The sequence below is a fragment of the Zonotrichia albicollis genome, chromosome Z, assembly GCF_047830755.1.
Source record: "Zonotrichia albicollis isolate bZonAlb1 chromosome Z, bZonAlb1.hap1, whole genome shotgun sequence".
In the NCBI taxonomy this organism is placed as follows: domain Eukaryota; kingdom Metazoa; phylum Chordata; class Aves; order Passeriformes; family Passerellidae; genus Zonotrichia; species Zonotrichia albicollis.
The window spans coordinates 61,209,610-61,224,623 of NC_133860.1; the positions used below are offsets into that span (position 1 = coordinate 61,209,610).

Below are 15,014 nucleotides of genomic sequence, written 5' to 3' on the forward strand. Positions count from 1 at the left end.
ATACAGGGGTATAAAGGGTTTGCAGCTCACAGAGAATTTCCTTTTCAGAAAGGAAATAATTACTTGAAGTTCTTGCCTCCCTATTCACTCACTTTTTCTTTTGTAATTTTATCTCACGTTTTGATTCCTCTGAATTGTTCTGAGGTATATTAACTTAATGGTCTAAGTGCTCTAAACATTTCATTTTATTCCTTTAATTTACAGATATTCTTTTTCACAGCCTGGTTACATAACTTTAATATTTTAAGGTGTGTTAATTCCAGTTTATACCCTTGTACTCCACAGATTTTATTGAAAATAAATATTGTCTCTCCATGTTTTGGGATGACAGAAATATATTGAAAGAATATGAACTAGTGATGGAAGAACTTTGTCACAGTTTATGAAATTTTTTGATAGAAACACAGTGATATATTTTCTGTTTTTCTTCTCTGAAAAAGTGTAAGAAAATGTTTATGTGTTTAGGCTGGCATTTACTATGTGCTCCAACATTGCAGCAATGCATTCAGTGACTAAGTAATGTGTAAATGTTTGTTTTATAATTCTTTGGGATATCTTGAATAATGCTTTATAATGCTTTTCTATATTCTAAAAATATGTATCATAAAAAGACAAGGAGTGTAGTAGGTGTTTATTAGAACAAATAAAAACAAATAGCTGGTTCTCTTTATGTAACATACCACACATACTGACTTAAATCACTAGACTAAAAAAGGCACTAAAAAAGATAGAATATAGTTTTCTTTTTAAATTATACCTGTAAGGAGACTTTCAGGCATGCACAGAATATTTGTCTATTTTCAGGGTCAATTCCCTGTGCTGTACAGGAATATTTTGAAGAAGTGACAAGAGCCAGCAAAGTGTTTGTGACCAAAAAAAATTGAATTCAAATAAAACCAGAGAAGGAAATAATTTAATAAAAATATTTATTAAAAAAATTCACCATCATTTGGCTAAGTTAAGTAAGTAAAATACTAAGTGTGATTACAGTAATTAGAATGCAAATGGCTAGTATCATGAGCAGAATGATTCGGCAATATTTTGAATGTTTTTTTTCTCGCTCCTTCTTTTTTAACAAGGTATCATACCCAGGAGTATAAATATCCCCCATCCAGAACTGTAGATCATTAGGATTTTCCTAGAAGAAAAATCAGAAAATGAAATCAGTTTCTCTTTTACACACAAAGTCGTTGGAACATACCCAGAAGTATTTTGGCTATCATCAGACACTGATTAATGAATTTAAGATATCACAACACATATGCAAGACACTTTCACTTGAATGTAGGTTGTGCTACTTTCCAGATGCTGCAAATGTTCCACTGGGGAAAATTAAAACCACACTTTTCATCCAGGAACCAAAAGTAGGACACCAGCCATTGAAATGCATTTAAAAACCCAGAACAAACCATGTTGTCTTCTCAAGAAAAGATGCCATGCTGTAAAATACAGTTCTGACCCTCTTTTCAAAGAAATGGAACAGCAAAAAAACCCCAAACCAAACCAAAACTAAAGTAATCCTAGAAGTGATTTGTGCCAACCCATAGGGAGGCAGGAACTTGTATGGTGTGGATGAGGCTGAAAAAGAGATGTAATTTGATAACAGAATTTTGCTACAAACATTTATAAAGTGACTATATAGTATTTAAGTGCCACATTTGTATTCTTCCCTATGTAAGCAGGGGAGCTGAGTTACACAGCGTTGTGGTTTAAGAGTTTCTCTCATCAGATGTCATGTACTGTAAAATTTAAATTCCTGGAATCTCGCTAGATATGTGGACTTCTTTCCTGATCACACTCCTGTTAGTGTCATGTCTGTTCCAGAAAATACCTCCATATTTACTTCTGTAATCCCACCTAAAGATCAAGAGGGCTGCACAGTGGTTTATGCACGCACCACACAACTCACACCAATTCACTTGCTCAAACTCAGCACAGCAGCCAATTACCTTTATGTGGCTGGCCAAGTTAGAGTGCAGTGACTGTCTGTCATAGTCTTGCACAGTCCAGGAAGGGGTCTTTTTCTTCTCCTCCCAGTCATCATCCACATGAATATCACTGTACAGTGGGTTGCTCTTGATTGTGGATTTCAGGGTGATGGGAGTAATGTGTTTCCCCAGTGATTTGTCTATGATTTCTTGACCAACCCTGTTCAAGTCTAAGCCTGGCAGCTCAGTGACAGTTTTCTTTTCTCTCTGTAAGACACAAGTTAGATCAGAACCTGGCTTTCATTTGCATTACCTACAATACAGGCCCCCTTCCAGAATTATCACTTGTAATATATCAGAATCATTTTAAAACTGAGCATGCAACAATTTTTCTCCTTCTGGCAAACTTCTACAGCAAGGGAGCCTGACTGCTCACTCTGGACAGATTTCTTCCTTCTGGGGAAAGCAGGTGGGTACAATCTGTACATTAAGTTCTTTTGCAAATGTGAACTGACATTACAATGCCTGCTGTAAGAAGACCTCTGCTTCAGTGAGACAGTGCTATGGAGAGCTGCAGTAGAACATTATAGTTCTGGAGGAAGCCATGGAGTATGATGCAGGAGCAAAGATGTAAGGACAAAGCAGAGTGATCACAGGGCAATGGTGTGTAAGTGCAAACCTCAACTGGAAATGCATCTCTGATAGCAGGGGTGAGACACAGTTACACAGTTCTGTTCACACTCTTGAATGTCAGATCAAGAGTGTCAGGATGTTGAAGAGGCTCTTCATTCAACTGAGGTAATTAAATTTCTGAGCATTCTCCCAATAACAAAAGCTGTTAAACAAGACGTTTAGAACATGTGGGTGTCAAGAGAGGAAGAAGAATAACAGCCCTGGTGGGATAATATTTTTTGAGAAATCACAAGCTGCCTCTTAAAATGGCACTAAGGGCCTCTTCAGGGTTCTGTAAAATAGTAGTTATGATACTTTTCAATCTGTAATTGCCTGGAGGAATGCAATCAGACTCTCTATTCCAAGCTATTCAAGATTTGTACCAACCTTCTGTCCCCAAGACTTTCAATTAACCTGGTACTGATCTGTGGTACCACAGTGTGTCAGCTACCTAAGAGACCTGCTTTTTCCAAAGCCTTTGTCTTACACTAACACCTCTCCCATTTCTTAGGATTTTGGAACCATCACAGAGCATATTAATCCCTCCTCACAAGTAGTTTTATCCTTAGGAACTTTATGTTGAGTCAAGGGGAGCCTTGGCCTGACTCAGTGGTCCTGTGTCAGGTATGCTGGGAGGGGGCAATCCCCACCTCTCTCCTGCTCCCAGAAATCACAAAGCACCTGCTGCAAAATGCCCATAAGGTAAAGTGCACAGAGTAAACAGCCAATAAAGAAGGCAGGTCCTGAGAAACTTACTTCCATCTAAGGATGACTTTCCCTGAATTTTTCACTTTTACTGAGATCTCCAAACGTTAAGGCACCCCAGGCTGGATGGGCTTCAACTGCAAAAGTGCTAGGGACATGTTCTGCTTCTCCTTCCACCTTTCTGGTGGGAGCTCGGGGCATCAGACCTCCTGCACACTGGCTTTGGGAACTGCTTGGACACCTCATCAAGTCAGTGAAGGTCCCTAAGATGATAGCAAACTGTTGGCTTCTTCTCCTTGAGTAATTTTCTGCCCACTTTTTGGGCTGGTGGATCCATTTTCAGTGGAAATCAGCTCCTGTGTGCCATCACCTGCTTAATGACTTAATGTGTGCATGTATAGATTCCTATACATTACTCTGAGGCAGGCAGACTTTAGGAGGAAGCATTATGCTGGCATTCCTATCACTAAATCCTGCAGAAGTGACTAAGCATGTTTCCCACCAATAATTGCCATTAGTAGGCGGGTGGATCCTCAGCGACGTCCCATCCTTCTGTTGGTTCATAATTTCCACATGTTGTTCCTAAGCCTCCACACATCCCCTGATAATATTACTCTCTGCATTGCAGTTACAGCTGGCACTGAAGCCCTCTGGGCTGTAGTGGCCAGATTTCAGCTGAGCTGGTGTTTTGAACTGCCTTTTCTTTCTGACTGCATTTTATTTTATTTACTTTATTTCTTATTTAAGATTTGTCATTGACTCTAATGACTCTTCCCTCAGGCTTGCTAAATAGTTGAACTTGGAGAACATTTTGTTGAAGAATGCGAACTGTCTTACCAGGGGTTGATTGGTCTCCCTAGGCTAAAATGTTGTGAGAAGAATGTGACTTGACAGTAATTTTTAAAGCTGTTTTCCATAAAATTCTCCAAAACTTGGAATAGATGGCACAATGCAAAAATTTGTTTATAAAAACAGCGCTTTGTAGCAACATTTTTTCCCCTACTGTCTGAAGTACCTTTCTTTTCATGGGCATGAGGGGAGTGTGGTGACTTGGAGCAGATATAGAGAGGGAATTTATTGGGAGGGGCAACCAGGTTTTATCATGAAAGCTGGACAAGAATTTGGGGTAAGATATAGTTGGCAGATATTTTAGAGAACAGACATTGAAGTGACAAGTTAATTGGGAGAATGTACTTGAGTACAGCAGATGTTTGATTGTAAAATTTCTGTGGTAGATATGTCCTACAGACTAGTTAGGGAAAAGTAAGGACAGAAGCTGGAATCACACACAAACCCCAAAAGTTTTAAGACTAAGATATCATACAAAGAAATATGAAAAATCTTGCATTAAACATATGCATTTCTAGAAGCAGAGAAACATAAGATTAGATAACCAAAATATGCTTGCTAGTATTAATTGTTGCAAAAGCTACCTTTTTACATTTTCTTTTAAGATTCAAAACAATTCCCAACCTTTGTCACAGACTCTGACTCATGCAGCAAATGTTCAAAGAAAGAGAAAAGTATTGCAAATTTAGGTATCAATATCAATTACAGAATTCATGCTATATACACTGAATATAGGAAGACAATGTGAATGAGGCTGGACAGAACAAATCAAAGGCAATTTATGTTATTACTTACTGAATGGAAGGAATGGATAGTGAATACTCAAAGAAGCAGTAGTTATGGAGAACACTGAAAATTGTAGATGAAAGTATTTCAAGTTTGTGAAATACTTATTTAACAAGGTGAAAAGCACTCAACTCCTCAAACACATAACTGTGTTTGATCTACGTATAGCTCATGAGCAAGAACACTGTTATAACTGGTTAATAACTTGTTTTTCACTGAGAAGAGTATGTTCCTCTTTGACAGACCCAGAGAGCTGTCACATGCAAGTACTAGTACTCTGTGCAAAGCCCAGAGATCTATAGAGGGTTCATGTTAGTTCCATTACTGAGTCAACATGTGCCTACTCCATGTTTTTTTCTTGCTGATTATTTTATGCATACCTTACAATACACATAACTAGAATTATATTTTAGTCTTTATTACTAGGAAATACTTTTATTTCATTTTTATCTTGACTTCATCCTTCTGTTCCCACTTCTATTGTTAATAGCACTGAACAACCCAAGAGACAAACCATTATTTTCTCAGCCTGTGATATGAGGTATCACCCACAAAACCCAGGACATCAACAGTTAAGGCTAGACCTTGGTTTAAAGCCCATCCACCTGAAAGAAGTCAACAAAGAGACAGATAAAAAATCAAGGAAATATTCTTCCTGGAACTCAAGACTTTCTTTCCCTCCAGACAGAACCAGTTCCTCTGTTCCAATGGCCAGCCCCAGTTTCCACTTGATGTTGGCAATGATGCTTAGAGGAAGTGAGAAATGCTGTTGATGGGCTGCTACAACTAGAAGTTTTAACCAAGGCAGTCCTACAGAAACTTACAGCCACCAAATAGTACAGGATTTGTTTCATAACAGCCTTCTCAATCCTAATGACAAGGACTTGAAGGGTGGTCATTATATTTGAGAGTAGTCTGTTTAAAAATATAATCCTCTGTTGTGCAAAAACCTTGTAAGATATTGTGGAGGACCCTCCCTGTACTCATAAGGGTATTTATCTGATGTAGAGAAATATTTTAAAGGCAAACAACTTCTAGGGTGTAGCTAAGAATCCCTCTGGTAGGTGTATCAACTGTACAGTATTGCTAGACATTTGGAAAATTACAAGCTCTTTCATTATGAAGAATATTAGCACTTGAGAGCTTCGTTCAACAAATCACATCTCATAGGAAATGCAATGGAAAAGCAGTTGGGAAGGTAAGGATTAACTAAAGCGGCATAACGAGATAAGAAAGACAGTAAGGGCAGACAGTCACATCAAGGGCTCCTAAGAAGCCTAAACAGGTTCAGACGAGGCTGCAATGATCAGAGGGTTGAAATAACTCTCCTATTTGTGCGAGCTGGGGTTGTTCAGCCTGGGGAAGAGAAGGCTACAGAGAGACCATGTAGCACCCTTCTACACCCATCATACAGATGTATGACAAGAAAGCTGGAGAGAGAATTTTTACAGAACTGGGACAAGGGAAATGGCTTTAAACTGGAAGAGGACCGATTTAGATTAGCTATAAGGATGACATTCTTTGTGAGGATGATGAGACACCTGAACAGGTTGCGCAGAGAAGTTGTGAAGGCCCCATCCCTGACTGTGTTCAAAGCCAGCCTGACTGGGGCTTTGGAGACACCTGCTCAAGGGGAAGACGTCTCTCCATATGGCAGTGGAGTTGGCACCAGATGACCTGTGAGGCCCCTTCCAACTCAAACCTTTCTATGATTCTAGATATGAAACTTTTCTCAAGGAAGGAAATAAAGGGGATCTGGATTCCTCGTCAGAGATATTAAGGCAGCCTCAGGTACTGCAAAACTGAAAATCCACCAGACATGGGCAGAAAAGAGAGCAGTAGATGGTTACAAACACTTCGGCCAAAGTGACAGGAATATTTAGACATAAGTGAATATTCATATGGACTATTTAAATTGTGCATTATTAAGACTACTACTTCTAAAGAATTTTTTAGTTTAAAAAGATGTTTTATCTGTCATTGGCAATGCAGCTCTGCAGGGCTGTGAGAGCATTATATAAAAACTTTTGTACAGACCAAAGCTCCTGCAAACCTTGCAGCTGGCTCTTATTGTGGCCAGTTTCAGATGTCTAGGGAAGAATAAAGGAGAGAGTGGAAATATGTAATGCATGTATGAGCCAGGGGACAAATAAGTGATTCTAACCCGGCACCTAACTTACATATTTTTAAAAACTCTCTTGTCCTCGTATACTGAGAAACAAGCAAGGACAGGACACAGGCATTAACTCATATGTAAGGCCAAAAACCATCATGCCAAGAAGTAGCATGCTGCTAAGACTGAATGCTCTCTGTTGTCTTCCAAAAATAGGGGGGAGAAACAGGAAATATAAACAAGAAAGAGAAGTCAGAGAATTGCAGAAAACTACCAGGTTGACTACAGGGAAGACATGCATGAGAAACAGATATGGAGGATTAATCATCTGATGTGTGCTGGGCATTAAAACATATTGTGGGGCAGAGAGTCCAGCAGGACTGGAAATTGTCAGGATGAGCAGAATGCGGTCAGCAGTGATACATTTGCTGGAGAAAGTCTGTGCTTTTTATGCTGCTTTTCACAAGGAAGGGCCAAAATTCCAGGACAGCTTTATGGTTTGTTTTAGTCAAAGTAGATGATGAAAGTACATGCTAAATGGAGAAGCTGTTCAGTTTGCCTGATACCAAAGAGGAAAGTGAGGAGAAAGACCAGCAGTTTTCTGTCACTACATGAAGCTGCTTTTTATAATGGAAACAAATTTTAAAACCTAAAGGTGGAGAAAACACATAAGCACTTCAGTCATAATAAACGTTTGGAAGAGACCACAAACATACCACCGTGCAGTCACTTTGCATAGGGAGACCTGAGTAGCATTAGTTTATTTAGAGAATATTAACTTCTAAAGAGGGAATTTAGGCTACTCTCAAGGTTTAATGACTTTAGGAATCTTTAGATCATGCACATATTCCGAAATTAATTCTCTCTCTCCTCCTCCCATCCCCCCTTTTTCCATTTCTGAATTAACTAACCCTTAACACTATTGTCTTTCTCATCTTAAAGTGAAATATGTTATTCCTGCACCATTAGTTCTCCACTGTGCCATCGTGTTTCTTCTAATGTCTGGAACTCATCAGTACTTTTTCCTTTATTTGATTGTCAGGAAAAGGAGAAAAAGAAGGCAAGCTCGTAAGGGAGAGAGAATGGCACAATGAATTTTATCGGAACAGTTTGAATTCTCTAATGACTACACTAAAAGGTTTAGATTGTATCCTAGGTTTAACACTTATAAAATAATACCACTTTGCAAACTCCATTTTTGGAGTCATGGTGAGTACAGACATTTCCTTTGTAACAGCCATCCCGGGCTGGGACACAGAGTTCCAGGAAAACCTTCTCGCTGGTGGCAAAAAAGCAGAGCGCAAGTCAAAAAGCACGGGGCTCCCGACACATTTTTAATCCTCCCGCAGCTCTGCAGCCCTGGCTCGGTGACAGCGCGTCCTGATTGACAACAATGGGGAGAAGGATCCCTGCTGCTGCGGAGGCTCTGTGTGTGGCTGCCTCCCTCCTGCATAAAAGAGGGGCTTGGGCGGGGGGAGGGGGTGAGGCCAGCATTGCACCATCCCCTGTAGTTCGGGATCCTTCAGGCTCCGTCCCTCGGTTCGGGCTGTTTGCATGGGACGCTACGGGCGGCCGCGTGTTCCCCGCCCCAGCTCTCCTTGGGGAGCGGCCAGCAGAGATTATACAACACGAACAGAGCGGCTGGAGGCGGTGGAGTAGGCACAGGGAAGGGTGTCTGGGGCAGGGGAGAAGCTAGGGGGGGTAAGGGGGGAGCATGGAAGTGGATATAATGGGGGAAGGATGGAAGCAGGTATCACAGGGGGACGACTTTCGCAGTTGGAAGAAGACTGGAATGGACTCTGAGAGGGAGCAAAGGGGGTTTAGAGAGCTGATCGGGAGGAATGTCTGAAAAGGGAGAAGCGCAACAAGAAGTAGCTGTGGGAGACTTTCAGCATCACTTTCCTCCCTTCCCCCAGGTTCAAGCTTTTTTGGCTCTTCGTCCTCATTTCCCTGGGGAATCAGATCCCCACACTAAGGATCCTGAGAATGTAGACCCTTCTCCATCACTCCCCTCACCCCCAACCACTTCTGTATGTCTCCATCCCTTGACGAGAACCAGACCTTGGAGCTTTTGCTCATGCTAGGGGTGGGGAAAGGCGAGGGGCTCCCTGGGCAGCAGGGAAGGAGCGCTGTGGAGCAGCAAGTGGGGCCCAGAGGGGTGTGAGCTGATGCAGCTGTACTGCTGCTGATCCAGACATGAACTTCTCCTCCGCCAGCTCCAGGGCCTCTGCTAGGCAGTGCACATTTACATTTTTACCCAGAAACTGCTGCTACCACTATATAATAACCTGGATTAATGCAGTCAGCATGTTTCCCACTTTCAACAGTTGTCTTTCAGTATACTGGGAAGGCAAAGTTCAATGAGGGAAAAAAAATAAGGAAAATAAAAAGGAAGTTATGGTGAACTATGTAGATATATACATTTGTAGCAAGTCCCTCTAATGTGCCTTTTCGTCAAGTTTAAGGGATATAACTTCACTTTCAGTTTTAAATCTGGGGCTTTTCTCACTTCAGAGAGCATATATCACGCACAACTTTAGTACAAATAAGTGGTATTTGACTTCAGTAGACTTTCTGGAAAATGCAATGAAAATGTTACAAAGAGCAGTAGAAATCCTAATACACTGAAAAATGTCAGTGGACCCTCCCCTGAAGAAAGTTCCCCTTCTCATGGAGCCTGATCCTTGCTGATGTCCATTGGAAAATACACAGGAATATTAACCATGCGGATTAAGAGATGCAGGAAGCTGAACTACAGCTGAACTGTCACCATCATGTAATTTTTCTCCTGATCCTTAAAACAAGGTAGAAAAATCAGGAACATGTCAGCCTCTTTTAGACCTTACCTGTAAATAGATCCTGTTGTGCCACTGCTGCACTCCAGGTAAAGCTGCTTCTGGGAATTTTGCCCAGTTGGCTGGTAAAAAGGCAGAGTTTTTCACTAAAGATTTAACCTCCAGTTGCAGGAATTTATCAGGATGGTTGTTGTTTGGCAAAACGGAGAGGTCCATGTTTCTGTGCTGTAGACTAATAATGAAAACAGCCCCAGCTTCTGCTTCCTGGCTGTGCATGCTCTTTCTATTATTAATGACGTGAAGAAGGATACGACAGTTTCCTGAAACTGTATCTGACCCCTGCTTGGTATCAGGCTCACTTATATCATCTACCAATGATAAAAGATTGTTTAGAAGTGGCAGAAAAGATAGGACACTTGTCTAAGTGCCTGGCTTAAGTTTTTGGGTTCAAGGTCTATTTTGATAGATACATATGTGCTCATTAAAACTAACTAAGTACCAGTGAGTAGATGCATAAGACACTAAAATGCATACCAGCACTTCCTCAAGTTATCTGCCAAAAATGTCAAGCCTACAATACTTCAAAGTAACATTTTTTCCCCTGAGAAAATTAGAAGCAGCTTCCCGTCAAAGCAAGTCTTCCTTTTCTGCAGCAGTACCAAGAGGCTCCATTGTGGTGTGTGGGTTGGTACCATTTACCACAACAGCTATAACATGAACTTTTTTTAGGGTCAAGGATTTCTTTCACAGCAAATTCTTCTTGACCCTGGGAAATATTAGATTGTTTCAAGTAATTGATAACAGAAGTTTTCAGGGAATTGATTCTGTTCCCATTAAAATGCATAGAAAAAATTCACTGTAACTGACTTGAATAGTATGGCCTCAGTCCCATCACTTTTATTATTTTATTCTGAGATTTGATATTTTCATCATCGTTTTATGAGTCTTAAGTCCTTTTGACTTTCAGTTAATGAAATTGCCCTTCTCATTATGGCCTCCATGTATGACTAGCAAAAGTAGCCTCCTCATTCTTATTTTAACCTTTTCTTAAAATACGTATGTTTTTCCAGGATATGTTTCATTTGGATGAAATTGCTACAGAGGATAAGGTCATTGCTTGAAATCCAGGAAAACCTTTTTTGAATCAAATTTGTGCTGAGAACTAGGGCATCACAAAAAATTTACCTCTGTACTTAGACCACAGAATCAAAAGAATCTATTTACCACACAAAAACTAGCTGAAATATAGAAACAAAATAAAAATAGGAAAACATTTTTTAAATACTGAAGTAAAAATTGATAGTTGGATATACATGTAAGTAAAACCTGTTATTTACTTTAAAAGCTCATGATGTTTCCTTGTATGTAATTATTGGAGATTATTTTAAAGCATATCTGTTTAAAATTATTAATATGGCACCTTTCAAGTAGGTGCTCAAATAAGTATCTGTGAGCAGCCACAAAAGAAACAGTAGTGACTGTGTTTCTGAGTGGATGTGCATGCTTTTGGGGAACCTGGTGCTACCTTTACAACTATGCCTCCCCAGTTTAATGAACCCCTGAAACACTAATACAAGTTTCCAGTGTACCCTAGGTATTACCATGAAGCTGCTGTTTTGGACTTACCATGGCACGTAGTTCTCACTTTTTCCCTGTGCAGTAATAACAAAGAGAGTAATAATTTGTGTTCTAAAATACATGGGTATATGCAACCAAGACTTTTAAAACATAGACTTTCCAGCATCTCTAGAAACACAGGGCTTGTCTGTGCTACTGTTGTGTAAGATGTGTGCGTCTGTGTGAGTTTACGTACTAACAGTAATCCATTTGACATAAGAACATAAAGGTATCTTATTAAGTCAGACCTCTCCAATCCCAGGATCTATAATTTTTTTTGACAAGGACAAGAACAAGATGCTGTTTAGGCAGTCAGTGTACACCCTGCTACTTTCTGCCATTCATTTTTTTACTCCCTCAGAAACCACACTTTTTTTTTTTTTTGCTGAAGTACCTCTTTTCCAGGCTTTTTATTATCTATTTATAAACTGTCAATAAAACTGCCTGTTTTTCAATTCTTCTGAGAGAACCTCCACCAGAAGCAAGATTCAGAACCTCATGACCATCTGCCTAAACTGCCTACTTTTATGTCTTTAAAATTAATTTCCATATTAGCCCTATCAAGGATGCCCTTCTAGTAGTACTGCAGAGTTTTAAGAAGAGCTCCCCATACAGCTTATCCATCACCTTCAGGATTGTTTGAACTATAGTTATTTCAGTCTCTTTCTTTTCAATCTGAATTATCAACATTTTAAATCTCATCTTGTACACCACCTAGCCTATCTTCTTGCTAATTTATTTTCAATGTGTTACATTCTAATTCCACTGCATTGTTCATTAGAATACAGCAACCATAAATGAATACAATGCTCATGTTCTGGTTACACCAGTTCCAAAAATGGGAAAAAATATATCTTTCTTTCTGAAAACATCCATCAGTTACTGGGGCTTTTTTTCCCACTATTCTCATAGCAGTAGTAACTCTCACAGGGCTAGTAACTTCACTTCTGCGACTGCCAGTTGCAAATTCAGTGTCTCATAGGAATGGTTCAGGCTATTTTTATAGCTATAATACTTGACATATACCTATATCAAAATTTTTCAGTTAATGTCTTGACCAATCACTCAGTTTTTTGTTGCTTTACAACTGAGGCAGGAGTTAACCAGAACAGCTTTATGGCACCTGCCTAGACAGAGAACTACATTTTCATTCTTCCACATGCCACTGATGAAAATGTCAAAACCCCTAACTCCTTAGGGAACCATACTGCTGACTTCTCTCCATCCTGAAAGATGACCATTTTGCTTCCAATCCTTTAATCACCTTTCAATCCATAAAGACTGCTCCTGTAGTCCTGTGTGAATGCAGTTTCTTGAATAACCTGTAATGGTGAACATAGATTTTTGTGTCCAGCAGTTCCTTTTTGTTCCATTCACAACTGAAGCCATGCTGACTCTCACCCAAGAGAACACGCTTATCCAGGTGCTCAGGGTTCTTATTATTTTCATTGGCTATTATGGCAATCTGTAGCTCAAGGGGTTGCCTTTTCCACAGGCAGGAATTACACATCAGTCTGCCAGGCTGGCAGACTGACTCTTTGCAATGACAGCATGTGGCTCTGATACCAATTTCCTAGTTGTGTTCTTCCAATAATCTCAGGTGACTGCAACCCTAGATACTGTTTGCATTGAACATATTTATTTAGTCTTACTTTCCTGTACATTTCCTTCACCTCGATCCAATTTCTCTGACATCTTTGCTATAAGGAACCTTGCAACTTTTCATCTGGAAAAGTCAACACAAGTAATTCACTGAACTTCTTTCGCCACTTTATCACTGTTGAGTGTCCCTTTCACAGTTGTGTTATCAGATGGTCCCACCGTCTCCTTTTTCAGCTTCCTGCTTTGGATGTATTTCAAGTTCCCTTTCTATTGGTTTGCACATCTTTTTTACAAATATCTTTAAATTCTTTCTGAGTGCTTTAAATTTTCTTTTTATAATTGATCTGTTAGGTTTTAGGTCCTCTCTTGGTCTCATGATGCAGGCAAGCTTTCTATTTTTAGTGTATTTTTTGAATATGCAAATGGCTGGTTTTCTGTCACTAAAGAAGATAATGAAAACTGAATGGAAAAAACCTGAAACAACCCAAAATGTAACCCACTTCCTCCAGAACAAAGCAGCAATTTCCTTCAGAATAAATGACAATGCTATTAAAATTCAGGTATTTCTTTAAGAGAGTTATGAGAAGTGGTAGCTGTTGTAACTTTCGATTACTACTCCAGCTGACCAGTGGGAGCAGGAAGTAAACCTGCTGTGCACCAGACTAGCACAATCCCTATGTACCACTTAAGTCCCACTTAATCCGACAAAGCAGGGTTTAAGTGGTATTTAATTAGCAGAGAGGCCTGCTCTAGCCCGTAGGAGCCAAGAGTGAATTTCACCTTTACATGCCAGCTGAACTTGATTGATTTGACACTCATTTGTTGAAATGTTACATATTCATCAGGCTGGAAGGAAAACGTACTAATGCAGAGGGATTGTCCTCGAAGAAGAAAGAACAAATGCAAAATAAAACAGAAAAGAGTAAACTCTGGACTGTTTATGCCTGCATAAGTCGATAAGGCTATGGTTTGCCTGAACACAGCTGGAAAGGGCTGCCTGCTGCCACCCAGGTCTATGGAAAACTGGCACATGCCTGCCCTCCCCATGGCATGCTGTGGCTCAAGCCATAGCCTGGGCACATTTTCAGAATGTTCTTATAATTTTCTGACCAAAAGAGTATTTCAGTCTGTACTGCTCCTCTGAATGTTGATAGGATCTAAATCAATAAAATGAACTTGCAGTAAAATGAACTTGCTTTAAAATTCAGACATATATTTGCTATTTAGACACAAAACTGCTTCAAAATGATTCACACACATTTAACTAGTATTTTTGTCCTACAGTTTCTAAAGGAATCAGAACCAGACTTATCAGCACTATAACATCCTGATTTCACTATAACATCCTGATCAGAATATAACATCTAATAATATCTGATCTTGATTTCACTCATTATATTCTTTTAAAAAAGTCATTTTAAACCACAATTTTCCATCCCTGACTCTCAATGAAAGGTACTTCCTTTTTATGATCTTCTTATAGAGGTGATGGGAGGATGATTTCAGCAGAAGTCACTGATTTGTTTTTGACAGCTAGAGCCAGAGTCAAAACACACTTCTTAAATTTTGTCATTAAGATGACACTCTTGTTAATGAAATATTCAAAATCAGCAGAGGATAAACATTTAGAATTGTGAAGATGATACCACTGGCTGGCTCCTAGTCTGGAGGCATCTTTTCTTTTGCTTGATTTTTCAATTGTGATTCAAGTGAGTGCAGGAGTATAACCAAGATCTGTTGCTAAGTATGAGAAAAACTTAAAATAAAAATTGCTTCTTTTGCCTGCCAACTACAATAATTCTATTAGACTTTCAAATGCGCTTCTGTGACTTCGAGGAATTATGCCCCAAAGCAACTGAATTTTCTATGCATTGAAACTTTTTTGTTATACAAAATATCACATTCCATGATGTCAACATTATTTTTCTTTCTTTTTTTACTTTTCTA

General features: G+C 39.5%; 1 protein-coding gene across 1 annotated transcript; it reads right to left on the bottom strand.

The window, feature by feature from the left end:
* Positions 1 to 958: 958 nt before the first annotated feature.
* Positions 959 to 10,113, bottom strand: MINAR2 (membrane integral NOTCH2 associated receptor 2). The gene is made up of 3 exons (XM_014266497.3): positions 9,900 to 10,113; positions 1,950 to 2,195; positions 959 to 1,138 (listed from the first exon to the last, which is right to left on the bottom strand). The coding sequence occupies exons 1-3, from the start codon at positions 10,062 to 10,064 to the stop codon at positions 959 to 961; spliced, it is 591 nt and encodes a 196-aa protein (XP_014121972.2). The 5' UTR covers positions 10,065 to 10,113.
* Between the last annotated feature and the right edge of the window lie 4,901 nt (positions 10,114 to 15,014).

Coding starts and splice junctions, on each gene's coding strand:
- MINAR2 (XM_014266497.3), bottom strand. CDS start 10,064: ATGGACCTCTCCGTTTTGCCAAACAACAACCATCCTGATAAATTCCTG. Junction 2,196..9,899: donor ACAACAGGATCTATTTACAG/GTAAGGTCTAAA, acceptor TGTGTCTTACAG/AGAGAAAAGAAAACTGTCAC. Junction 1,139..1,949: donor ACTTGGCCAGCCACATAAAG/GTAATTGGCTGC, acceptor TTTTTCTTCTAG/GAAAATCCTAATGATCTACA.